At 40.9% G+C, this 22,470-nt stretch overlaps 1 protein-coding gene across 1 annotated transcript; it reads right to left on the minus strand.

The window, feature by feature from the left end:
- Positions 1 to 1,390: 1,390 nt before the first annotated feature.
- Positions 1,391 to 17,322, minus strand: LOC308289335 (L-asparaginase 1-like; the record flags this gene model as incomplete). The annotated part of the gene is made up of 14 exons (XM_080731020.1): positions 1,391 to 1,449; positions 2,583 to 2,715; positions 3,345 to 3,434; positions 3,765 to 3,878; positions 3,969 to 4,154; positions 6,739 to 6,851; positions 12,908 to 13,034; positions 13,229 to 13,330; positions 13,449 to 13,574; positions 13,782 to 13,893; positions 14,637 to 14,766; positions 16,353 to 16,433; positions 17,039 to 17,146; positions 17,262 to 17,322. 14 exons carry the CDS (start codon positions 17,320 to 17,322, stop codon positions 1,391 to 1,393), a joined length of 1,542 nt encoding a protein of 513 aa, XP_080587146.1.
- Positions 17,323 to 22,470: the final 5,148 nt, after the last annotated feature.

Below are 22,470 nucleotides of genomic sequence, written 5' to 3' on the forward strand. Positions count from 1 at the left end.
CCACACATGGACCAATGACATCAGTGAAAGATTAGCTATTTCTAGAATAAGTAAAATATTTAAGGTGTTTTAAATTTTACATTGTAGTCATGTCATCAACATGGATCTGTCCCATATAGCGCCACCATCAGGCCGATTTTTTCAAACACATTTTTGGACACTGCTCCTACAGATTTTGCCCTAAAATCACACAAATCGGTACACAGTATGTCTACACTCATCTCATCAATATGGATGTCCCATATAGCGCCACCATCAGGCCGATTTTTTGAACCACATTTTTGGACACTGCTCCTACACATTTTGCCCTAAAATCACGCTGCGACCTGGCGGTCGCTTATCTCCCGATTAGGGAGTCTTACTGGTAATTCTAGTGTATTAAGGCACATTTGGTTTATTAGCCAGGAATCCTTTTAACCCATTTAGTGCTTCAGACATGAACGGGTTAAATGTGTAGCGTGCCGCTCGCAGGGCTCCATTACGCTCCATTGTCTTATTTTGAAGGCCAGAAGTCCATTGCGTAAATACTTCTGGGTTGACGTCATGACGTCATACAACGGGAGCGGTCGTCACACCATGTGGTTTTCTAAAATGGCCGATCGATGCCTTTGTTATTATGTTTTTGTAGCGAGAATCTAATGCCATCCTTGGCTTTAAAAGTGTTGTTTGGAGAAAATGGACATTAAAGATGAGATTCCCCGTCGGCCTCCATGTTATGGGATTACTATTTTGTGCACGTGGATCCGTGATGATGATGAATCGGCGAGGCCGATCGTGCCAGGACCTTCCGCCAGGCTATTGGGTAGGAGAACCGGCGTTACTCTATATACAGTATTTTTCGCAAGTATACTCGGGATCGGCACTCTAAATACTTGAGTATTTTTCACGAGTATACTCAGGATCGGCTTGAAATTAGTTAAGGTCTAAAGACTAGAAGTGTTAAAATATTGTAATTCACTGCTTTCTATTGTTATAGTGATTTTAAGTATTTTGATTTGCATGCATGCATACATGCAAGTGGCAAAATATGTATTTTTTTAAACATAATAAGCCTATTCCCAAGATGCACTTATTGTGACTTATGGGGGCTGGTGTAAATAGTAACAAAGAAATTGACGGCTTATTGTGTCTAAAATGACATATTTAGCCACTTACCTGTACGTGCATGCCCCCAGCCACTGAAATCAAAATACTAAAATGTCTAAAACAATAGAAAGCAGTAAATGAAAACACATTCATATTCATCTTTTCTTTTCTCTAATTACAATCTAAAATATGAACCCTTGTTGTAAAAAAAACAAAGTTGTTCTTTAAAAGAGACAATGTGAAACTTGATTACAGATTGATGAAGACAGGTTGAAGCGGAGAAAGTGGACGGGTCCAGTTGTTTTCATCCAGCACCATCCTTGCACCCAGATGGCGGTGCCTTGAACTCAATCACTTGTCGCTCTGAGAAGAGGAGAGAGAAGAAGAAAAAAGAAATCAATATTAAGCCCATATCTGTGAATGCCAATATAACGGTACGGTATATAGCCCTACAGTACATGTCAGTCTAGACAATACATGCCAGTCTAACCAGTATGGCTGGTTCTACAGACAGGGATCTCCATATATGGGCATAAAAGGGATTATGTTAGTGTGGTTCACCTAACAGGACTTAATATGGGAATGTCCATATATGGAGTCCACATCGGCCACATATAATCCCTTTTATGCCCATATATGGTGATCCCTGTCTGTAGAACCAGCCACACTGGTTAGAGTCTAACTACATGTCAGTCTAACCGTTAGACTGACATGTAGTATAGGTAAGAAAAGCAAAAAAAAAAAAAAAAATCTACAAACGCATAACGGGTCACATTGCGGCATCATGATGTGTTGTGAACTTGTAAATCTGTTATTTTAGGAGTGAGACACTGGCATGCAATTCAGTATAAATTAGGCCTCTGTATTCAGCACTTTTCATTACCAGTGCATACACACCCACGCACGCACGCTCGTCGCTCACACGCACGCACGCTCACACACACACACACACACACACACACACACACACACACACACACACACACACACACACACACACACACACACACACACACACACAGTAGGTCAAGATAGGAGCGAGGTTATTATAAACCGTGGCGTGCACAAAACGAAAGGAAACTTGACTTCGGTCCATTATATCTCCCCTTTAATAATACCAAATGGTATTGTGTTTGATATCATTTTTTATCATTGATTTGTCACCTTTACAACAAGGTACAGCTTGTAAGCATCTGGCATTCGTGGAATGAGCATTTGTCAATAAGAACTAACGAGATAACGAAAACTAAAACTAAAAAAAAAAAAAAATATTTCTTAACTGAACTAAATAAAAACTATAATTAATAATAATAATAATACAAATGTAAGAGACAAGTGTGTGCAGGATATTAGCTGACTTAAATGAAAAAGAAGTTTTTTAAATCACTTAAGCCCTATTTTCATTGAAATGTGTACATACAAGCTTGCAATGTGATGTGTCATTTTCAAAAACCCTGGCGTATGCAAAACTGTTTTCATCTTGTTCTGACCTTTACCTGACAAGGCACCAGGATCTCCTGTTCTGAGCATGTCATTATTTAACTTCATCTTGTTCTGACCTTTACCTGACAAGGCAGTGAAGGCACCAGGATCTCCTGTTCGGAGCATGTCATTATTTAGGTGAACTTTCTTAAAAAGTTAACACATTAAACGCCCACGTGGTGCCCACGCGCCAATCTCTTTGATGTTTACGTGTGCCCACGACGCATTCGACGCGTTGTACAGTAAACTATACTGTACTGTACTGCACTTGGCTACCGCGGTGATGAAACAAACTCCATTTCCCAACATGCAGCGCGAAATTACGTCACCCAGACGTGCTGTCTGTCTCGTTGACTTCCTGTTTAGCGGCTGCACAAAAATGCTGTTTTCTCCGGATTCTCTTCCTTTTTTCTTTTTTTTCTCAAAACGGCAGCCTCTTCTACCGGCCGTAACACAAACACTGTGGCTTAGAATTGATAAAAAACGGTCCTGACTGAAAGAAAAGATTTTTGCGAAATAAACAGGACATACTTGGATTACATTTACTCGGATTACTTTTCTCGCCAGTACTTCGAAGGTATGTAAAATGGCGGGTTGCCATGGGCACCAGCAAATTAAACGTCGAATAATTCTGGGCACCCGATGTGTTAATAAGAAAGTTCACCTAAATAATGACATGCTCAGAACAGGAGATCCTGGTGCCTTGTCAGCTAAAGGTCAGAACAAGATGAAAACAGTTTTGCATGTTTGTGTGTCTTGTAGCTGGGTCAGCTCACCTCCTTGTAGCGAACAAAGCGGCTGTCACTCAGGTAGAGCTTGTCTCCGTCCAGGTCACCCCTCTCACCTCTGAGGTCCTTTTCCATCATCTGGAAACACACGCTCGCGTGCGCACGCACGCACGCGCGCACGCACGCACGCGCGCACGCACGCACGCACGCATGCACGCACGCACGCACGCACGCACGCACGCACGCACACACACACACACACACACACACACACACACACATACACACACACACACACACGCAGAGCATACAACTTTTTATTTTAGCTTCACTTGTTCTTCTTGGAGTTTATATTTCAACTCACACACACACACACGCACGCACACACACACACACACACACACACACACACACACACACACACACACACACACACACACACACACACACACACACACACACACACACCTCCTTTTTGGCCTTCAGATCAAGCTCTGACTTGGCGAGGACGTAGGACAGCTTGGACAGGGCAGCCTCTTGAGTCATGTCACCGCCAGATATCACCCCTGCGTCTACCAGAGCCTGTTGGGAGGAAGAAGGTTACTAAATGCAAAATATAGTTGTTTTTCTATCACAAGACTGCAGTACTGTTACTCTTAAAAGAGTCATTGCCTTGCCAGTGGCGTATAACATTATCACAGTCCCCCTCAGACACTGGGTGATGTTGATGATGATGATACCCCGGGCTGTGGCCTTTTTCAGCTCCTCCATCAGGTCTTTGTTTTTGTCGGGGGCATTCCCGGCACCAAATGTCTCCAGCACCACACCTTCCATGGGCGGTTGGAGGAATGCCTTCACCTGCACCCAGATAAACACAAAAACCTCAGATAAACACCCCACATACATTCTGCCCATTCTGTCCGGCTAACTGAGCTAGAAGCATGTCTGAAAGGCTTGCCTATGCATGGTCTTTAGTGGGTGATTGGTCATGCCCCATATCCTGCATATTATTTTTCACAGGAAAAAAGCACTACTGTGACAACTTTGAAACAGAACTTTGAGGTAATGGAATATATGTAATGATAAAAGCACAACTGTAATTGATTACATTTACAGATACAAGCAATGGCTTGTTGCCTTTATACATTCATTCTATGTCAGAAAAAAGAAGAACAAGCACATGTCAATTCCCCTCCTTGTTTGAGACTGTAGTCCTGTTATCAGACATGCTTTCTAATCCTTTCAACTGCCATTTGGTGCAGGTTTCTAAAGTCTAGCTAAAAATATTTCCTAGGAAAGAGATAGATTGAACAAAATTACTTAAACCCCATATAATTTGTCATACAGTGAAAATACAGTGAAATAGATAAATGGTGGTATTTACAATCTGATCCATGCTCAGCCCTGCACCAATCAAAGTCACTGGATTGGTTTAAGGAGATATGTGTCAGTGAGCCCCGTACCAGATTTGTGTTCCAAATATTCAACATTTAATTTCCAGATATTTTGAAAATAGACAAGCTACAAGCTCACAACGTGTTGCATTGCGGCACACTGTGAGCTTGTAGATCGGCTATTTCAGGCTATTTTCAAAATCAAGTCAAACTGACTGCAGGGGGCAGCCATATACAATGAACAAGGCTTGCAAATGTCCCTACCTCACACCAGTAGTTTAGAGCATAGAAATGGATTAACTAGATCCAGTCATGGAAAACGTCCAGGAAAGTGTTTCCGCCTACATTGTTGTTTATGTGTGGTCGAGATTTGAGACCAGTGTTAAGGGAGCAGTTTCTACTGTGGACACCCGCGACCAGCTCATCTGCTCACAGTGCTTAGACAAGGTAAAGAACGAACGAATGGCCGCTCGTTCATGGCTATGCGCTACTTGAAGAATGGGGAGAGCGTGTACGTTCAAAGCGGTAAAAGAGTTAATGTGCTCATGTGGCCTATAGATTAGGGATGCGAATCTCGACCACTGAGGCGATACGATACGCATCTCGATACACTGCCAAAGATACGATATAATTGCGATACATTGAAATCCTGCCGATACGATACATCACGATTCACCCCTCTTCCCAATACGATGCGATACGATTCACGATTCACCACGATTGAAGCCACATCCCACATTTCACAAAATATAGCTACTAAAAATGTATACAATTTAAATTCAAGGCAATTTATTGTTTCACTGTAGTACTAGGCTCTGTCTAACAACCCAACATATAGTATTCTGGGAGAACACAAAGCTGCTGGCTATTGTAGAATTGTTTGAAAACTAATCATATAGAAGGCCTATGTCATTATTAGTATATGTCGTCAACTGGGGGTCAGGGACCCCAATCCAGGGTTATTACAGGGGGCCTGCCAAATATTTGTGTGATACAGTAGGCTATAATGCCTAGCCTACAGCTTGATCTCTGTCTGAGCTATAAGGGGTCCTTGACCTGAAAAACAATAAAGTCCCTCCCTGGTTTGTATTATTATATTATATTATATTATATTATATTATATTATATTATATTATATTATATTATATTATATTTAATCCAGGATGTAAGCCAAAATGTTTTAAAAACAGACCTACAAGCTCACAGCGTGTCGCATCCACAACGCATTATGAGCTTGTAGGTCTGCTATTTTAGGTGCGACACCCTTCTACTGCAAAGTATAAATTAGGCTTCTTTCCCAGAGCAGAACTAGCAGCAGAGAAAGTGAGAGAGTTGCTTGCATCATTGCATCAACAGGAAAGTTGTAGAACAGTGACAAATACTTTGTTTTAAACGCAAGCAGTAGTCCTACAACACCCAGCAACATTGTTGTTGTGTGTGTGCGCAGTTAATATAGCGCAGAAGATGATCTCAATCAATTGTCCGTCAGAGAAACAGCTGTTGATTATAATATCACTCAGCCTGTGCTACTCTGTGACAACAATCAGCGCAGCGGACTTGAATCTTATAAAGCTAAGTACTGTACTACTAATCTTGCATCTTTGTAACCCGTGGGGCTGCTAGTTCGTCTGTGTTGATTCACTTGCATTTCGCTGCACTGTCTGTCTCCCTGGCTGCCTGCATGCAGAGTGCAGATGTTGCAGAGTCGCGGCTCGCGTTAAAGACTGGCTTTTGGGGAGGGGGCTGAACGGCTAATGATGGTGCATTCAAGGCGCCTCGGAAACACAGGATATAATGAAATACTATATGGAAAAACAGATACAGCCGCGGAGTTTACCAATCCAGACACTCACGGTACGATCCATCACGATTTCAGCCGTCTATTGTACCGATACACACTGAATGAACCGATTTGTACACTTGTATCGCGCACGTTTGTATCGCGATTACGATACGTATCGATTTATCTCCGCATCCCTACTATAGATTATTTGGGCTTGTTTTCATAGACCTGGCTGCTCACGCAGGATCTTGCAACATTGACTCACAGTAGTAGCAGTGATCCCGGGGTAGATCCGGAGGAGACCCACGTTACGGTTCAGCTCTTCACTCACGTTGAACTTTGCAGTAGTGTTGGCCTTCCGCACTATGTCCCAGTTCACTGCAGGAGAGACAGAGAGAACAGTTCAACAAAGGCAACACCTAGGACTGTCACGATTATGACATCTTACATGACGATTAATTGTCATCCATACTATAATTTTAGAGAGAGGTCAGTCAGTGGTCAGTCAGTAGTACAGTCAGTCACAAAATGCATTTCCACCTTTATCTCTTCAGCAACTGATCCCAATTTTCACATGACATTGGCCATTAGTATTATACTGACGGTGACCGAGCCCGATTTCCATTTTTACCAAATTCAAGCTATTTAATAGCGTTTCTTCACCACTTCTGTACAGCACAGCCTGTTCAGCTCAGCCTGTTGTCAGGGTTACGGTCCGTTCCTCCAGGCCATGGGATCCCATAGCCCCACACACACCTCTCTCACAGTTAGGAATGTTGCAGTGAAGAGACACACACTCTCTCTCTCTCTCTCTCTCTCTCTCTCTCTCTCTCTCTCTCTCTCTCTCTCTCTGCATGCATGCATGGGTCATGCATGCACCGGGTCATCTTTCAACGGGTATGGAAAAACTATGTGGAGTAAGTGCATACATCCCCATACCTCTATTCACCTAATTTTGCTGTTAAATTATTTGTATCCATCATAAATATACACTCCTCCATGGGCTGCTCCTTACATTATGATGCTCCCACATATTCTCACGCACGCACCAGTTACAGTAACTTTCCCCACAACCCACACATATTTTGGAGCACATATCTTTGAACGGGTAAGGTCTAGTTCAAATAATTGCGATTAACTGTTTTTGTCGTTGACAATTACATTTCTGTTTGACTTGTAGGTTTGAAGGTGCACATGGCAGATATGACACATAACCTAAATATACAAAGAAATGACTGACATATTTTACAACTTTATACTTAAAGGTATGCTGACACGCCCAGAAGTTTAACATTATGATACAGTAGGTCACGTGGTCTCTCTCCAAACAGTCTGAAAAGGAGGCGGGGCCTTATCAGTTAGTATTGAATGTATACTTCGTCCGTCGTGCGGTGCCGCGCACAACGTGATGCGTTGTTGTTAGCTTGTACCGCCGCACGGCACGGCTATTTTCGAGAGCTATTGTGTGTGTACACACACACACACGCGCGCGCGCGCGCACACACACACACACACACGCGTAGGCACGCACGCACGCACGCACGCACGCTCTTCTTTGGCTAGCCAATGATGCTAATGCTATCATTTTCTGTCGCATGTTGTTGATAATAGTCTGCTTTGAAGTTTCCATTATGCTTTGCAGAGCATGACAAAACGCGATGACAACTCCATTGTGATTGTGAACCACAAACCAACACGTTACGTTAATATCTTTGATAATAATATAACTGCCCCAGACACGGCAGACAGTGTCCTCCTCCTGAGGCTGAGTTTCTAAACAACTTTATTTCACTATCTAGGCTTAAGATTACCTGCTGTATCATTTAGGGCCATCTTGTGGCGAAATCGTTGTAGTGCACTTGTATGCATCTTTTTTCAATCTCGGCTGACTCGGTTCCCCTCGGGTATCAGGAACCGGCGATTTCACTATCAAATACCCAGGACCCGTGACATACGGCGGCGGCTCCGACCCGGCCCCGACCTCACTGCGCATAAACGGCCCCGTTACCCGGCTCGGGGCGGGTCGGACCCCGGGTAATTTCGGATCTCGGGCAGGTCCGAACACACACACATAGGCTACACAGTGTATGAGCCACGGTCCTCCGTGTGCTCCGGTGAGACAGCAGGGCAGAGATGGCTGCTAAATGGCTGCTCAGAGCTGCCGAGGAGGAGATCGCTGGACCCTCGTTCTAATCTCTGACACCTTTTTGGTAGAAGAATTGTACTTTGTACGCAGTTAGGGTGGATTCTATAACAGATTCTATAATTTTTTTACCCCTAGAACTGCTTGTTTTAAAATTCGGTTTATGAATTGTCGCATTTCTCCTCCTCGCACAGTTATGTTGGGGTTGTTTCACAAGATAATGCTCGCCGCTCAACTCCGCCCCTCCCCCCATATTAGCCAATCAAATTAATTTATTGCAGTTACTGTACAGAAAGTACTACTTCCAGTGCAGTAACTACAATAAATTAATTTGATTGGGTAATTTAACATGGGGGTACATGACATCATTAAAAAATTATGCTAATTTGATAGCCTTAATTAGCTTTTTTGGCCATGTCACCCGGCCTTCAAAAAAGGACATTGATAATGGAAATAGCCGACAATGCTCACAATGTGTCATAAAAAAATAAGTGACATTTCTTTCTCTGCCTAGTGGTAATGTGAAACATTTCACAGAAATCGCACTCTGTGATCATGATTTGATGCATTTTTTTCAAAAGGAAGCACTCTTGCAAACTTTGGAAGCCAATCTTAGCCAATCAGGATGGAACTGATCAGTGTAAAACTTTGTATGTGCACTCCCTATAGAGGCCAAGGACAAAGCTTTGCCCTGTATTTTTCACATCTGCCTTTTGAGTCAATATCACCATAATGTACATTTGGTGTCCCCCACTACAATCATTCAATTATCCTGAAAATGTAACAGAATAATAGAACTCTGGGGTCATATTATGAATGGACAATCATTTACACACATTTTAGTAGAATGAGTATTCTCTTGAAATATATTTAATTGATTTTACACAGATTTGTTTGACTGGAGGTATGTGATTTTGGCACGTCCCCCACACCAATCTACTAAGTACAGAGTGTCTAATAAGTGGTTAAATTGTATATATTTTTTATTTTTTTAACATAGTTGTAGTGTCCACAACAGGTTATTTGATAAAAAATGTAATTTGGAGCATTTAAATTCTATTTTCATAATATTTTTTATCATTTTACGTGTGTCCCTGGCTTTGCTGTCCACCCTGTCATTTGGGGTTAAACTGGCCCTTTAAGAAGGTGTGTCTAAGTTTTACCTAGTTTTTACCTACTTCCTGTCTTTCTTCAATGGAGGCTGAGGCTGTGGCCAGTTGCCAGTAAGTATTTACACTTGTATTTTCTATTTTTTCATGATATTAGGTGTACAGTAGGGTGTTGTCAAGCTTAACATGTCCACCCTATCATGGCAAAAACATCTATTAATATAGCCTACATATTTTCAGAAATGTGAAATATGTTTGTTAAACAGTACAAAGTCACTTTGCTAACTTAGCCATGTTGCTAACAGAGGATCCACCATGTGTTGATTAAATGCTAAAATTAGCCCAAAATGTCCACCCTGCCATTGTCCACCCTGCCATCAAGCCATCAAGCCTCCCATGGCAGGGTGGACATGGTTCATGACAGGGAGGACATTTACATACTTATATGTGTGTGTGCATATATTTTTGAATGCTTGCTGTTAATTTATAAAAAGTGTGCGAGCTTGACCAACATTCATTTCTAACAGCCTAACATCTACTTAATACAATGATTATAAAATTATTAGGAAAATCTCAGATTTTTTTTTGGGAAATGGGAAATCCCAAATGTACATTATGGTGATATTGACTCTTTTATAGCATCACCAGGAGGCCCACTTATGTAAAACACATCTTTGGATATTACGCCTTCAGATTTGATCCAAAAATCACACAAATCAATACAGAGTATTTCTATAGTCATGTGATCAAGACGTATCTGTCTGATATTTCATATTCCACTATGCACCCAAAAAACTGATTCAACCCCCCTATAAATGTGACACATATACATTATGTTTGCTTTATTTAATTACTTCACTTCAAGGCATAAGCATATACATTTAATTGATATAACTCAAATATTATTAATAGTGCCAGATGTGATACATTTACATTATGTTGGCTTTATTTAAATGTATTTAATTATAATATATGCAAATGTATTGAATTGATGTAACTGAACAAATATTAATCGTGCTTACCTTAAATATATACATTTACAATATATGCATTTTTATTAAATTGTTCCAACTCAAATGTAATTAATAGTGCTTATACAAAATCTATTCATTTAACATTATGCATTTATATTACATTCATGTAACTCAAATCTTAGTAATGGAATTTAAAAACACATTGAAAATGAGTTCCAATGAAAACTCCCAGAGTCCCATAAACCACGCCTCTCACCAATTTTATTGAGTAGTTTTTAAGGCTGAAATTATTCTGAGAATATTGTTTGAATCCAACTCAATTTTATTAAGTACATTTTACAGATCTGAGAAGTGACTCCAGCCCTTTCCCTTGATTGGTCAAATAAGTTGGTCACATGTTATGCAAAGCATGCTGGGAACAGCATTTTTCTAGGTTTTCAGGGAAATGTTTAAGCTTTCGGGAGCTAAAAATGCTAAATGTATCATATCAATGTGTCTGCCTTGGCAAGATGACTGTCATATGTCAGAATTTGATTTGTCAGTATTTGAGCCTAAACCCTAACCCTAACTGCTAGGCTGCTAGTTTAAGCTTGAGCTCCCTCCCCATGCTAGGTGAAGAAGAGAAGAACGCATGGTAACTTTGAGGTTATTGCGTTGGTTTTCTCTTAAATGTTCTGATTATTCAATAATCACTGCTATTGCATATATCCATTATGCATCTGTATGTTGATATTGTAAAACTTGAAGCAAATCATCCAGAAGAAAACCTGAAACCGAACTCTTCTTATGTAAATGTAAAAGTATTTTATTTATCTTAGCTTAATTCCATAAAAATGAGTTGAACCAACACATTTACGTTAACATTTGTTTGAGTTGGACAAACGTAAATTAATTAAGTTCATATAATTAACTTGGCTTAAGTTAATGAAAATGAGTTGGACTAATTGAACAACATGCATTGCATTGAATGTAGATTTGACTTGGGACTACATATATCCCATATATAAATTTACTCATATAAAATGGGTGGAAAAGTTTCACACATTTAAAATGTGTTCAACTGAGAGATTATTTTTTTGGGTGTGATTGTCTAACATTGGCTGTTTTGAACAAAATGCGTAAAATCATATATTCATCTTTCTTTAAAACATTGCACAAACATTCCCACAAGGTCAAGGAAGAAATGCCACCCTTTTCACATTGGCCTGTTATAGTGCCACCGGTAGGTCGACTTTTGAAACACACATTTATGGAACAAAATCATGTAGGCAGTGTCCGATTGCCATGAAAGGCCATATGTTATGGCTGCCCAACAGGCCTTTACTGTTACTGTTTTTAGCCAAAGGAATGTTTTTCATGCAAAACAAATGCTTGCAATGGATTCCGAATAATTAAAATCCCTGAGTTTGACCCCTCACATGCTACTTAAAGCAGTTTTTTCCCCTTTATAGTATATTGTATAGTAATATGGGCCCCAAACATTTACCCCCTATAAAAGAAATTGCTCAATGCTGACAGGCAGTCAGCAGGTGGATTCATGACTGTATGTATATAGACAATATTTTAGTCCAATAAATATATATATACCGTATTTTCCGGACTATAAGGCGCACTTAAAAGCCTTTAATTTTCTCAAAAAACTACAGTGCGCCTTATAGTCCAGTGCGCCTTATATATGGATCATTCATTGACATTGACATTCCCTTTAGCACAGCTCCATCTGTTGGATGCATAACGCAACGGTAGCGTCTATTATGTGCGCCTTATAGTCAGGTGCGCCTTATATATGAAAACAGTTTGAAAATAGACCATTCATTGACAGTGCGCCTTATAGTCAGGTGCGCCTTATAGTCCAGAAAATACTGTATATATATATATATATATATATATATATATATATACTAAATTTCATAGCCCACCTCAGGGGCAGCCGGACTAGAAGAATACACAGCACCCTTTTCACACTGGCATTATAGCACCACCAGGAGGTCACAATAACCTTCCAGACCTGTGCTAGGAAGAGCACTGCTCTGCTTCTAATTTCTATGATTTTTCTAAAACATTTTGACAACACATGCACAATACCGTTTCAGTTTGCTTTTTTGTAAAACCTATTTTATTTTATTTTTTATTTTATTTTATTTAGTTAACTATAATAACCTTGGTTGGCACACAAAAAACAGAACAGAAACCATTCCCATCCCTTACCTGTGATATCCACTCCGACGTCGGCTAGTGGGGACAGGTTAGGAGAATTGAAGGCACGGAAGCTCTCTGCATCCACCTTAGTCACACGATTCCCCCTGTACAGTTTGTCATAGAAGTACAGGCAGACCTGAAGACAGAAAGACACATGGTAGCCTAATATAATATGATATCTCATTCAATTATGCACAAAACCTTGACCTGTCATAACTATACCTTTCCTTGTTATGCCTTTCCTTACCTTTTCACTCCCTTTAACACATTCAATCTCAAAGGCTCATAATCACCCTCATCCGGATTTCAGCGGCAGCCCGATTCACCCACCTCAGGAATGACATGCTGTCCACTGGAGTGACAGTGTCCAGCGATCAACAGCGCCCCCATCAGGTTGTCTCTGCCATCGGTCCTCATCTCATAGATTGGTATCTGAAAAAACAGGCCTTCATCTTATCAGCAGGCTCTTGTCTTTGAACAGATCGAGGCAATAAACCACCATAGATCCGACTAAATATTGTTGTTTATCTGTCCTGTGAATACAGCTCACCTGTGAGCCAGTGACGATGACTGGCTTGGCCAGGTTCTCACACATGAAGGAGAGGGCAGACGATGTGTACGCCATGGTGTCAGTGCCATGGAGGATCACAAAACCATCATAGTCCTCATAGTTTTCCTGCAGCCAAATATACCACACACGAGACACCACATTACTGATTATGGAATATTTCACAAGCTGTACATGCAGGCACAATGACAACCAAATAAAGAATGTTGATGAAAAATTGCCCGTTGGTGGAATGTGGCTAGATTTAGTGACAAAATGCTTTATAATATAATAAAGACAGGTCTTGTTAATGTTCAAGGGTGTAAAATGTAGTACCTCAATAGTCTTTACAATTTTGATCCAGTCTTTTTCTGACATGTTGCTTGAGTCCAGCAAAGGGCTGTACTCCAAAATCCGGTACACTATCCGTTGCTTGTGTTTATTCAGCCTGGATTAAGAAACAAGTTCAATAATATAGCTGCAAGCAGCGATAAAGTGGCCAAGCAGGAAAAAAAGCAGGAAAGCAAAAAAGCAGCAAGGGAAAAGCAGAAAAGAGCAGGAAAAGTGGGAAAAGAAATCAAAGAAAAACTAGAAGTAGTGCTCTTCCGAGCACAGGTCTCCTCCAGGTAAGACAGGTTATTGTGGCCTCCTGGTGGAGCTATAATTAGTGATGCTGAGGAGGATGGATTGCTGAGCACCCTTTTCACATTGGCCTATTATAGCGCCACCAGGAGGCCACAATAACATACCTGACCTGGTTGAGACCTGTGCTCGGGAGAGCACTGCTTCTAGTTATAGTAAGTCCACAGCAGTACTGCATGCAATGATGAAAATTAACCTTGTAACTTTTCAGCACCAACCAAAGCTTTGCAGTTTGCTGATCTGGTCTGGGCCTAGAGCGTATAAAGAGGTCTGTGTATACTTATGTACTGTATGTATGCAAATAGGTGACCAGATCAGAGCACTGAGCAGTAAATAGAAACCAGGGAAAGGCTTTAGGTTTGAAAAAGGTGCGCTTGTTTTTTGGGCTGCCTGCGTGCCTGCGTGGGAAATTGGGAAATGGAGCACTCTGCTCACAGGCTGACAACAAAACATTAGCAGCTACGCTACAGTATGTTATAGGGTTGGTTTAGGCATTGAGTTTATAACAACAGCATATGTGGCAACTGGTGGTTGAATGGTTTTACTTACGGAAGGACGCAGATCTGTTCTGGGTCCTTATAGCGATCATACAAGTCTGTCTCCTTGGCATATTTTTCATCATGGAACATGACAAGGTTGCGAAGGTACTTCAGCAAAGCATGGGGTTTTGGGACCAAAACTGTGGGTCACAGTAACTGTTAGTACAATTGATAGTATAGGCCTAATCTAGATTAAAATAAATGTCCGTCTCTGTCATTGTACTTAGTTTCTGAAGACTTTACTTTGTATGTGTTAAAGTCAAGGGCACTTTTCTGTTCACTGTTCACTTACATCGCTGTTTTAGTGTCATTAATGCAGGAAGGTGGAGATGTTATGGCCTGAATGTACAGACACTTGGGATAAGTCTATCCACAAAGAAGCCCAAACATGCCTTTTGCCCTTGTGATGTGGTCCACAAGACCATCTTCTCATCCTTATTATGTTTAATTATGTTTATTAAGAACTTACCTTCATGTGTGTACTTGAACTATATAGCCCAGTGAAATTAAATATCCATTGTATTCAGAAGATTATGATGAACCATTGTGACACTCTTGTAAGCTGACTTTGGAATTTAAAGGGAAAAAAATAAAGGTTCATATTTTATATTACATAAAATAAAGGATGAGTGTTAAAATGTTTTCATTTACTCATTTACTTCATTGTTACTCGATTTACTAGTCGGCTCATGCGACCAACGCAATGCTCGACGCGGCGACCAAAACATATCCAGAAAGAGGGTAATCCGTAGCGAGTTTGATCTTGTTGATCTGCAACAGCCATGCTGCGACGCAATAAAGCATATAGTCCAGTGAGTGCAGATGTCCATTAACAGGCTGTATAGTGTGTGCCAGCGTCTACGTCATTGTAGTCCTTAGCGGCCATTTCTTGGGTAAAAACACAGGTGTTTCAATTGTTTGATCGCATAGAACTAATGCTATAGTCTAATCAGAACACCTGTGTAAGGCTGTGTTTACCCAAGAAATGGCCGCTCTTAGAACTACATTGGCACACCCTATAGCCGACGAGAGTCACAATCCATCCACCTTTGCTGAGTATTTGAGTCAGATATACTGTATGTATTCGCATGGTGTTTCGATATGTTTAGCACACAAACAGTGTGGTAACTTCGCTTCACTTCTATGTGCGCGCGTCATGTGTGCGCGCGTGTGTAACTGTGTTCTGAGCGTGCTGCGTGTGCGCTGTGCACGCACGTGCGACTGTGTTTTGAAAATGGCAGCCTGCAACTGAAGTGATACACTTCACGTCTGTTATTTTCTTCATAAAAGTAATTTTTTATATATTTTTTGTTTTGATTTGATTGACAACAAGTACTTTATACATGTATAAAGTACTTTTTGTCAATCAAATCAACAGAAGCCAAAAATAAAAGGTTCAAGAGAGAGAAATGCTTGAAAGAGTGTCATTCACAAAAAAAACATCACGTTAGGACCTGCGCCGGTTGGTGAAAAAAAAAGACAGAAAAAATAGGTTGATAGCTCAAATGTCAGGGGACATTCCGGACCAAATGACACCTCCTCCGGTGCCCATAGTAGGTGAGTATTACTAACCCCAGGGCGACGGTTCTGTTCCAAGGTGTGAGATTTCATCCAGTCAAGATGGTCTAGTGAACTAATTTCCCTGCAGCAACCCATGGAACCAAAAAGCAAAAATGCATATAGCATTGTGTGTATATACAAATCTGAAAACAATAAATAACGTTACCGCCATGTTCGAGGACCATTCCAATCGTTCCTCCGGTGTAGACGACAAGGACTAGCTTCTCTGTTGGGTGATCGAGTTTCCCTGCAGCAACCCATGGAACCAAAAAGTAAAAATGTATATAGCATAGCATTGTGTGTGTGTATATATATATATATATATATATATATATATATATATATATATTAATATATATTAATATATATATTAATATTATCACCTGTGGTGGTAGTAGGATCTGAAGTTGAAGGTTATCATTTTTAGCAGTTTTAGTTTGAATTTTCGGAAAACAAACATTTCCCTATTCTAGCCTTTTATCCCTGCACTTCTTTCTTTCTTTACTTTTACTATAGATGCTTTGTGTATGATGAGGAAGCGGAAACATTGATATTGTTAAATGTGACAGGGTATCAACCACATAGCAACTGTTTTCTCCATGGGAACATCAGAACATATTTTTCTTTTTTCTTTTCTTTTTTTAGAATTTTACCAAACCTTTAAACTAGCCTTTGTAGATGTAATCATGATTAAGTAACTGCATTGCCTAATGAAAGTAACTCATAAAAGACTTCACACTGGGTGGTATTTTTTACATTCAGATGGAGGGTCATGGCATTTTATATAAGGGCACATACATTTAGAAACATTGTCCTTTGTTTTCGGGGTAAAGTATTGTCAACCATCCTCACCTGTGTGTATTTTCAGGTTACACTCGGTGTCATGGTCGTCATGATGGCCAATGCTCAGCTCCAACTCTGTTTCGTGGTCGTCATGTCGGTCAAGACGGAAATGGACATCTGCAGTGACAACCGCACACACACAGAAGAGGACAAACAGCAACACACGACAAGCCTTCATTCTGAAACGCAATGAATGTTGATACAGCTCTGCAGCCATTTTATATACACTTACCGACACCAAAAGGAACAAAGCGTTTTCTATGTGCTGGAGGCTCTCGTGTAACTTGTACCATGTTGGCAGAGCAGTCTCTACAGTGTGATATTATGCAATTACACACCTTCCTTTTGAATTAAACAACAAATGGCCTAAAGTTTTTTACACTGTACGGGAAATGTCTGAACCTGAGATGCGTTTCCGTAAGCTGATACATTGTGATACAATTGCTGATTGTTTAATGGGGATATCGATATGTGGTGCGATACGTTATATTCAGCAGGGTTTCCGCCACCGTTATACAGGCCGGGCGCCCTGCCCGGTCTGAAATCCCCCCTGCCCGGCCAGACTTCTAGGGAAAATGATGCAAAATTCCTCCGTACAGGCACGCGACACGGTTCTGGAATTTGTTCAAGAATGTGCGCAGAGAGACTTCACGTCGTTGTCATTACACACACACACACACACACACACACACACACACACACACACACACACACACACACAGGGAGAGAGCTTATTAGCCGACATGCTAACAGTGCCGCTATGTGTCTGATGGGACCCGATGCCAGATGAGCACCACAACAAAAGGTTTTCATCATCTTCACCTACCCTCCCGGCGAGTCAACAGTTTGAAAATCCGGATCCTACATGCTGCGTGCATTAACATTGGTTGCGGGCAATAGTGCAAGAGCAATGGTGGAAAAAGTATTCAAATATTTTAATTAAGCTCACAACAAACTTGTAGATCTGCTATTTTCAAATGGGCTAGGTATGTTTTATAATATAATCATGTATATCTCCAATGTAACAACACTAAAGTTAAAAAAAAAAAGAAATAGTGGAGTAAAAGTAGACTCATGTCATCAACATGGATCTGTCTCTTTTAGCACCACCATCAGGCCGATTTTTCAAACACATTTTTGGACACTGCTCCTACAGATTTTGCCCTAAAATCACGCAAAGCGGCACACAGTATGTCTAGAGTCATGTCATCAACATGGATCTGTCCCATTTAGCGCCACCATCAGGCCGATTTTTGTATACTAGTAATGTGTGTCTGTGAGCATGTTGAATGTCCAGTAATATTTGGTTTTAAAGAGAGGATAGACACAGAGGAAGGCCTTATTACGACTGTCAGGTCGCAAGTTACTATGAAAACCTCCACCGACTGTCCCTCCGTCAGTCTGTCAGTCAGTCTGTCAGTCCGTCAGTCCGTCATGTCACATCACAATTGGGCCCTACTCTTATCTCCGGAACCGTTGCCCGTATCGATGCCAAACTTTGCACACACTCCTTGGATGGTAACTCACAACCTGATTTCTCACATGGCTCTCTTCTAGCGCCACCATGAGGCCGCATTTTCACTGCTCCTACAGATTTTGGCCTAAAATCATGCAAAGCGGTACACAGTAGCTTGGTTTCCTCCACCATCGTCGGTGTATGAATGTGAATGGGTGAATGTACTGCACCTTCTATTTAAAGCGCTTTGGATAAAAAGTGCTATATAAATGCACCATTTATGTATCGGAAAGTTAAAACAAACATGGGAGTTCTTCAATCTTCAACCAGAGTTCACTTTTTATCAGACCTGAAGCAGTTAGTGTTTAGGTTTAATGCATTTTACCATCCATCTCTGATGCCAATATATTCAGTGGACCAAACAAATCACTCCTAGAAGTTCATTTTGAGCAACAACAGGATTTGCATTAAGCCAAAGTCATTTGAAGCTGTGGGGATGCACTCTCAAATGTCAACACTTGGTGTCATCAACACAAGAAGGAAACAGAACACAAGTGCTTTTAACCTTAACATTAAAACTTCGAAAGCGTCTGTCATTTTAGAGCTTGAGCTTATTGATCTGCTACTTTTGATCATTTTGTGCGCTGTAGTATGATCAAGTAGGGCAGCAATTTATGAAAAAAAAAAAAAGGTTTGAATATTGTAAATGTAAAGGTTGACCGGACAGCCAAGGCACCAAGAATTAGACTTACTGTCCAAAAACGCATGTTCTTGTTTTTTTTATTTACCAAAAACTCTCCAAACAGCAAACACCAATCTGACTGAGTGCAATAATATAAAATGCAGGACCGTCCAAACATAGGTAAATCAAAATAAGACAAGAAAAGAAGTAAAAAAGAAGAAGTAAAAAGATAAACGAACAGCAACTTGGGTAACTTCTTTCACAGGCTACCCCTACATGAAGGACCCCAGCTGCTCTGTTATTCCCCTGAACTGAACTGACTATCTGCACTGCCGTTGCAGCCACTATTTTAGAGCAGGTGGGTCATACCAAGAACACTCACAGTCATTTGTATCAATGAACTTAAACAAGGCTAACTTTGTCCCATAAGTCAGTGTCTTCAAGCTACAGGGGAACGTGTGTGTGTGTGTGTGTGTGTGCGTGCGTGCGTGCGTGCGTGCGTGCGTGCGTGCGTGCGTGCGTGCGTGCGTGCGCGTGTGTGTGTGTGGGGCGTGTAACAGTTTCCAAAGTGCCAATTTTAGGGGTGCACGCATACACAAAACCTTGAAATGCATGGACACCACCGCTCCGTTCACACTGGTGTGATTTTTATTTTACACTTCTCCATAATTAGATATTTACGAAATGTAAACGCAAAGGTCAAGTCAAATCAAAGTACCCAAGTTATGTTTGTAACCAATACGTTTCAAAGCAACCACAAACAAGTCAATTGAGTTCAACCCACAGTTCAATGAATGAACACTTTTAACCACAAGCATGTCAAGTTCCCACAGATTTTAGTTAACGCCTCAAGGTCTTAACTCTCAATATCTTTATTTTCCAACATTTTAATTTGTTGTCTTCTTTGTTGAAGAGTTGGTCATCAGGTTGTAAACCTTCAAAACAGAAGGTTAACAACCTTTTCAACAACGTAAGCATCTCTTTTAAATCACTCAAGTCTTCAAAACAATGTTTTCAAATAATTGAAGTAGTAAATGTCTTCAAATAAAGTTTTTAAACGTTAAGTATTGTGAAGTCTGAACCCAAACCAGCACACAGAAACAGTTCTCAAGGTGAAAACGCACTAAGCGTTGTTTTATTCAAGGGGGCGTTCCCCTAAAACATGATTTCCCCCCCCCCCCCCCCAAAACCCCCTTTTTTTTTTTACTCAAAATATGCTTCTTTCAGGACTTAACAAACAGGGGTTATGTTCGAAACACGTGTTTCACAGTATGCTGTTTGCTTCCATAAACACATGCCATTTCTCTTCATTTTTTTTTTTACCACTGGTTAAATGTAAACAGGTGCTGACATAACTTGATGAGGTTGCCCTCCAGTGATACTGTTCATATTGATACTGATATTAACACGTTGACGTCCGAAATAGAATGGTGGTTGGTAGATTAGCCGTGACATTTCTATTATTGTATTGTGATCTGAGACATAATATTATGTTTATAAACATGACCCCGCAGCCCCTCCATCTTGAACAGCGCCGCTGTTTTTTCTTTTTTTTCCCCCCCCAGGCCAGTAACTCACCATGATTTTCTCGATTTCCGTTGGGATAGAATGGGGGTTTTGGCCGATCGTCGATGTCCCCGTGCGTTTCGCGTGCGCGATCCTTTCACGTAAATGTCCCCGCAAATAGTCCATGTGTGACTGAAGAACAGAACTGAAAAGTTTCGCTAGCATAGCCCCAAGCATGGCTGCAGGAGGAGCTCGAGTGTGTAGACAGTAAACGGATGGGTGGAAGGTGCCTTGGAGAAGGAGAGGCGCTGACGTCACCTCTGCTTCATGCACGGTCTGCATGAGCTATCAGTGCACGAGTGGTGACTAGGGAAGGTTAGACGATCGCCGATTTTCGGATCAAAAGCTTTTATTCCGGTTTTAAAGACAAAGTCCGGGAATGTACGACGTGGCTGAGAGTCCCTGGGGGGATGTGCGATATAGTACGGTTTTAACATTAAGGGGCTCCCCTTGGCTTAGAAGGTGTTAAATGTAAACATAGGTTGATGAGGCTTCTTGCCTAACTGGTCCACATGCAAACATCAGTCCATCACAGAGAGGAAAAAGTCTTTGGGATATTGAACATTTTGTGCAGAGCATATTTGCCTGTGCATACCTGCTGTATTCTTATGTTTGTTTTGTATAACTGCTGACTACAGTACATGTCCCTGTCTGTCTACAATATGCCACAACTAAAGCTCCTTTAAAAAAAAAAAACATACCTCAGGTTTTTTCACAATCATCAAACTCAAGGAAATCACCATGAAAAGAAGACATCTTACTAACGAATACCTCTCTTATATCATGATATTTATAGGGCTTCAAACAACCAAAACATAAAATATCTTCTTTCCTCTGGTTTGGCGTTAAACCTGCCAGTCTCCAGAGCTAATGGTAACGTTCCTGGTGAATTATGTAAGCGAAAATCCCAGGATAAGCGTTTTACAAACTGCTCAAAATGGCGGAAAATCTAAGGGCGGAGCTTACTTAACAAAGACACAGATGTCTTCCGCTTGAGTCAAGGCACGCGCGTAAGCAAGTTGCATGTCTTCAAACGAAACAAGTCATGAATTATGCCCGTTTGAAGTTTGAATTTTCAAATGCTTTGTATAGCGCCCCCCTTTGGCCAATTGTAATAAGATTGGTTTCAGTGATATTTGGACTAACCCTCTACATCTTTGCCAAATGCCATGAACGTGTGACTTTGCATGTATGATTTAGAGGCAGAATAATTTGCATAAAACTGCAATATTGATTGAATTATTAAAAAATAATGTTTCACTTCAAAAAAACAATCGGCCGAGACAGATCTGACCGTATTGGTTCAAAGTACCAGTTCATGTAAAAAAAAGTTTTGTGCGTGTGACGTGAAAATCCCAGGAGGAGATAGATTTTTACTGTTTTTCATATAATTCAAATGGTGGGAGAACTAAAGGTCAGAGGTCAAAAGTCAGAGTGTAAAAGTTGTTTGGCATGAGGAGACGCATATGTGTGTCCAGGTTTCATGGCGGTGTGTCAAAGCACATGAGCTATACCTGTTCAAAGTTTGCACTTTCAAAGGCTTCCTACAGCGCCACCCTTTGGCCAATTGGTGCGAACTTTGTGTTTTAGCCGTTTGACATGGTCCTCTACCATACTGCCGAGTTTCGTAAAAAGCAACTGCACGGTCAAGCCACTAGAGAAAAAGTGGCAGAAGAATAGAGAAAAAGTACAATATCAATGAGTGGCCTTTGCCACTGTGTGGCTTGGCCACTAACA

This window comes from Nannobrachium achirus, assembly GCF_963921795.1.
Source record: "Nannobrachium achirus genome assembly, chromosome: 1".
Lineage (NCBI taxonomy): Eukaryota > Metazoa > Chordata > Actinopteri > Myctophiformes > Myctophidae > Nannobrachium > Nannobrachium achirus.